Genomic DNA, 6,164 nt, shown 5'->3' with positions numbered 1-6,164 from the left:
CAGCCAATCATACAACTCCTGATAACATCTTCTCACATACACACATTCTTGAAATAAATGTTTATGATTCTCATCGTCCATCCCACACAAATAACAGCAGGTCATCTGAGTTATCCCCATCTTATGCAATCTGTCAAGAGTTAAAAGACGTTCATGCTTCTATCCCTACCAGGAAGGTGGATATAATATCAAGGAGATTCTGTCCTGGAATAAATGTGTGATTTGCAAGTGGATTTGGGGACTCATTAATCAATCTGATGGGTTCTGGGTCACTTGGAATTACTCTTATAATATCAAGCAGGGGGATTTTTGGACTCTGCAGAAGAAAAGCACACATTCTGAGAGTTGGAGGAGTATATTGCAGGTCAGAGATGAGTTAGTGGCTATGGCAGGATCTGGGAATAATGCTCAGGGGTTGCTGCAGAGCTGTGTCAGGAAGGGTAAGCTCAGGCTTCATCTGTTATATGATCACTTTAGGCAGTGTGGCAACACTTTGAGTTGGACTAAGGCTGCTTGGAATCGTGCTTTATTGCCTAAGCATAGTTTTTTCCTGGTAATGGCTATGCAAAGGAAACAGGCTACTATTGATCAGTTGAACATTAGAGGGTTGTACATGGTGAACCGTTGTATATTATGCAAGATGGACAATGAATGCCACAAGCATTTGTTCTTTCAATGCAGCTATTCTTCTATGGTATGGAGGCAGATTCTAACTTGGCTGAATATGCATAACAGAACTGTCAAGTTGAGCAAAGAGATACACTGGATTGCTGGTAGAAGAGCTTGCAAACATTTGAAGGCTAGATGGTACACCAGTTGTTTGGGAGCTACTGTCTATTGCATTTGGGAGGAGCGTAATACACGAATATTTTCTGGACAGGAACATCGGTTTGATTATGTAGTGAAACGAATTCAATATTTAGTTAAAGTCCGCTTATTATATGTAACTCACCCCTCTAAAGAGGGTGAGATTGTAGAAGCTCTAGATGGATGTTAGTTGAGGAAACTTGTGGTTCTTCTTTTGTAAGATTGGCCATCTATTCCCTATATGGATGAATAATATGGCTTGCTTTTCTTGCAAAAAAAAAAAAAAAAAAAAAAACGTTCATGCTTAATCAGCCACTGATTAAAACAATGTCGTTTAACATTGAAACGATTCCAGACACTCTTGTGCCATTGGACATTGGGAGTACTCTGAGCAAGCCAATCATATCCTTTAGCTATAGAATAATCATCCCCATCATCCTTTAGCTATAGAATAATCATCCCCATCATCCATCCATTTCCTTGACTATAAGCATCCTGAAACTTCCTTTTAACCTCACAAATTTTCCTCCAAGCCCAAGAACTAGCAGTAGTAGGTTGATAATCTAACCAAGGTTTGCCTTTCAAATAAATTTTATCTATCCATTGAATCCATAAGTGATCTTTCCTCTTGCAATCCACCATACAAGTTTCCCAATTGCTGCCATATTCCAGAGCTTTAAGTCAACTAGACCCAGCCCTCTGCTTCTTTTCCCCTGCACAGAACAGACCAAGCCACCAAGGGAGCTTTGGTGCAATCCTCACCTCCTTCCCACAAAAAATTCCGACAAAGGGCCTGAATCCTGTCCATTACCCCAGCAGGAAGAATGAATATTTGAGACCAGTAAGTGTGAATTGTAGACAGCACAGCTTTCACCAATATGAATCTGCCAGTATAGGATTTTTTCTTTTTATTCCATCCTCTAATCCTCTGCACCATTCTGTCCACAAGCACGTTGCAATCACTCTTAGAAAGTCATTTGTGAGAAATCTTCACCCCCAGATACTTGAATGGTAAAGATCCTTTTTTAAAACGAGTATGTTCCAAGATAGAGTCAACAGCATCAGGTTCTATGCCATTCAAAATAATGTTTGATTTCTCACTGCTAATGTTCAGACCAGAGGCATTCGAGAAGCATTGAAAAACTTCCAACAAAATTATCACAGATTTTAAATCTCCTCTACAAAAAAGGAGCAGATCATCAGCAAACATCAAGTGCGTTAGCTTAATGCCTCTACATAGAGGATGATATTTAAAACTAGTGAAACCTCTAGCCTCAACCATCAGCCTGCTTAAGTACTCCATACTCTGACCATTTAACACTATAGAGAAAGAGGTAGTGGTCACACACTGCATTATCCACTCAATAAATTTCACAGGGAACTGCAAGCTAGTTAACATCTGCCTCACAAACCTCCACTCAATTGTATCGTATGCTTTCCTCAAATCCACTTTTAACATACACCTTTGGGACACTGTCTTCCTAGTGTAAAGTCTTACTAGGTCTTGACTTATAAGAATGTTCCCCATAATGCTCCTGCTTCTAATAAAATCAGACTGGGAGGGAGAAATTAAATAAGGAAGCACTTGAGATAGTCTGTTGCACAAAATTTTAGAGATCACCTTATAAAGAACATTGCAGGAAGCTAACGGTCTGAATTCTTTGACAGATATAGGATTCTCAACCTTAGGTATCAACACCAAATTGGTACAGTTAAGTTGCTTCAGCAACCTCCCAGAATAGAAGAAATCTTTGACAGCCCTACAAATGTCCTCCTTTATAATATCCCAACTGGCCTTGAAGAAGCAATACCCATCTGGTCCAGGGCTCTTGTCATCAGGTATAGAGAATACCACAGCTTTGATTTCATCATTGGTAGGCATGGAACAGAGCTTTTCCCAATCCTTAGTATGGACCCTCTCACCTTTCTCTACAATATGAGTGTAAAAACCACTAGTGTCACCATGAGCCCCCAGAAGGTCCTTGTAATAGTCCACAAAGCTTGTAAAATATCATCAGAAGTAGTACAACACTTCCCCTCAATATCCTCAATTCTCATCACTTTGTTCTCGATGTTTCTTTGTTGAATAATTTTATGAAATATAGCAGTATTATCATCACCATCTTTAGCCCAACTAGCCTTTGATTTATGCCTCAAGTAATCCTTCCTAGCTTGGGCTAGCAGAAGGTAACTTTCTCTTGATTGATACTCCTCATCCATAAGCACTTTGTTCGTAGGATCGGCTTTGTAAATTCTTTTGACACTCCACCAGAGCAAGCGTGAGCTATTTCGATATTTCTCTCCACATCAAAAAAGAGTTGCCTATTCAGATTCTTAAGCAAAGGTTTGAGATATTTCATTTTCTTAGCCACCTTGAACATACTAGTTCCCTGAATCTCACACTGCCACCCAACTTTTACCACCTCCTGGAAATCTTTAACCTTACTTCACATATTGAAAAACTTGAAAGGCTTCCTCCTAGGTATACTTTCACTCTCACAATCCACAATACACGGACAATGGTCAAAATACCCTTCGAGAGCAAAATAAGCATGATAGTCAGGTCAATCTCTCAACCATTCATTGTTCACAAGAACTCTATCAATTCTACTATAAAACCTTGTTTCACTTGGTTTCTTATTAGTCCAAGTAAAAAAAAGCTCCAGTAGTTTTCATGTCCTATAGCTCACAAGCTTCCACAGTATTCTGAAAAGGATGCATCTCAAAGATCTCTCACAATCTTCCCAATTCTTTCATTAGAATACATAACATTATTAAAGTCCCCCAATACTACCCAAGGCCGATTAATAGTCCAACTCATTAAAGCATTCCAAAGAGGAACTCTCTCCTCAATCTTATTATAACCATACACATAAGTCACAAAAAACTCATGCCCCTCAATATTAGTAGCTTTCAAATGAATATATTGAGCAGCCATCTCAATAACATCAATCTGAATTTGGTTAATCTTCCATAAAACCCAAATCCTCCCACCATTATGGTAATTATGATTGGTAGTAAAAGACCATCCTTCACAAATACTTTTAGCTACATTATTTAGAGACCTAGGTTTAATCCTAGTCTCAAGGATTCCAAACACTGACACACCGGTATGATACATATACCATTTCACATCCCTTTGTTTAGTGTCACTATTAAGACCCCTAATGTTCCAGAATCCAAACTTAGTCATGAGAGGACGTAATCCCCCCTCCCCCTTAATTTATCAACCATTTCAAAGGCGTTAAAACTTGGAATAAGCTCCCCTTCTTGTCCCTCAGGCAACCTGGACTCATGTCTGGTTATCCTGGTAAGGATCCTAGCTGGTGTAAACGTGGTCCCTTGCTGCATGCTCAATGAAGTGCATATTGGTGTGATTAACCCAGAGTTGTTAACCGGAGATGGTTTAGTTGTTACTGTTCTCCCTGGCACATGCTGATCATTGTTTCCCACATTTGCTTTCAGAATAGGAAATTCCTTAGGATCAAGCACCCTAACAGGCTCAATTTTCTTCCTCCATACCTGCTTGGGCCCATTCTGCATCTGTCCTAGAGCAACCCTCCTCATCATTCTTTCACGCCCTCTACATTGAATATCCTTGTGTCCAATCCCCTTGCATTTCAAGCAAGTTATAGGTAGCCAGTCATACTCCACTAGCACTATTATCTCTTGTCCATTTTCATCTTCAAACGTAATTTTATTTGGGTAAGTCTTTTCCACCTCAACTTCCACCATTACCCTAGCATACCCAAGGAGTTTCTTGTCAACAGTAAGGTCATCAATTTTAATAAACTTCCCTATAAGGCCTGCTAGCTTTACTAAGCATTGATTCCCCTAGAATTTCAAATCCAAACCAACCAACTTAGCCCAAATTGGAACCGTTTTCACATAAACCTTCGAAATCTTAACATTGGGGTCTCAGGCTCTTAGAATAATTGGTTTACCATCAAATAGAAACATGCCCTACACTAGTACAAGTTTCTGATGTTCCAATTTTGCAAAACGAACAACAAACAGCTCATTCAGTAAGAAGGATATCTTAGTTATCTCATAATTTTGCCAGGTCCGACCCAAATATCCCTCTAAAACTTCCCAAGGCGGGTTTGCCCCCATAACATAACCATAGACCACCAAATTCCAAAGATTCAATTTCATCTTGTACATCCTTTATAGTTAATTTGAGTGGCTTACCTTTACCGTAAGTTTCGTATCTCTTCCTCCACAATTGTCGCCAATTTACCCTCCACGTTCTTATTCTTCCTTGTTGATGCTACCTCCATCCATTCACTCGTTTCTGTTGCTTCAACTTCCTTCGGTACCACATACCCCGCCGTTGTAAGCATATTCGCAACTTCCTGCCTTATCAGCGCAATTTCAGCAGTTCTGTCCTCTGAGGTATTCGTGTTACTGACCTCTCCCGGAGACCTAGTTCGTGCAATAGAGACATTATTATTATTATTTGATGTATTACTAATTTGTGATTTATTAGTTGATTGTATATTATTGTTATTGGGATTACTAACTTTTTGTTTGCTCAGACTGTGAGATGATTGAGAAGAAGATTGATCCTTCGCCATTGCTGAAAGAATCGTGAAACCCTAGAAAAGAGGAAAGAATTTTCTCTCTCTAGCTTTCTCTCTCATCCCTCTTCTTTAATCTAAGTGTAGTCAAAAGTGTTTAAGAGTTTTAAAAGAAGCTTTCACTAAGCTTACATTTTAAAATAAACACCTAATTCACCCCCTCCCCCTCTTAGGTGTTTTCGCTCACGACTCCTCAGCTACCATTTGGATTGTTCGTACTACAATAACCTTGGAAAACCAAGTCTTGTAGCACCCTCATTGACTAGGATGGCCTTGAGGAAGGCCTCCCAATTAATGGGGTGTTCCCCTAGCGGTGAAGCGAACTATTTTCGAGAATATATGGTGAATGAAGAGACAAATGCTCTTACACTTGTTTTTATGCCTCATCCCGAGGCTGTGAAAATGTTTAAAACGTGGCCTTATGTTATCTTGATCGATTTTACATACAAGACTAATAAGTAAGGACTTGTATTGGTTAAGTGTGTATATGTAACACCAGCTGGCAATAATTTTCTTATAGGTTACGCCTTTTTTGGTAAAATGTGAGATGTGTATATATATATAAATAAATAAGCTAAGTAATTACAAGGCAAAATATAGACAAACAAGGTCTAAAGTTCGAATCCCATAAGAAGCCAAACTATTACATCACAATATCTAACTTTCGAATCCGTGTTTTATCTTGCCTACTCATTTTAGCATTGCATTTGTATTTGATCCTTTTTCTGACATATTCCTTTACTCTCTACGAACCACCATAGCAGTGTCATCGATTTG

The 6,164-nt window shown here is 39.1% G+C and overlaps 1 protein-coding gene across 1 annotated transcript; it reads left to right on the top strand.

Annotated features, from left to right (window-relative positions):
• The first annotated feature begins 385 nt into the window (after nt 1-385).
• Nucleotides 386-997, top strand: LOC141651507 (uncharacterized). Its single transcript, XM_074459215.1, has one exon. It carries the CDS (start codon nt 386-388, stop codon nt 995-997), a length of 612 nt encoding a protein of 203 aa, XP_074315316.1.
• Nucleotides 998-6,164: the final 5,167 nt, after the last annotated feature.

The sequence above is a fragment of the Silene latifolia genome, chromosome 4 (assembly GCF_048544455.1).
Source record: "Silene latifolia isolate original U9 population chromosome 4, ASM4854445v1, whole genome shotgun sequence".
Lineage (NCBI taxonomy): Eukaryota > Viridiplantae > Streptophyta > Magnoliopsida > Caryophyllales > Caryophyllaceae > Silene > Silene latifolia.
The sequence above is the reverse complement of the archived record's forward strand: the minus strand, read 5'-3'. Positions and strand labels throughout refer to the sequence as shown.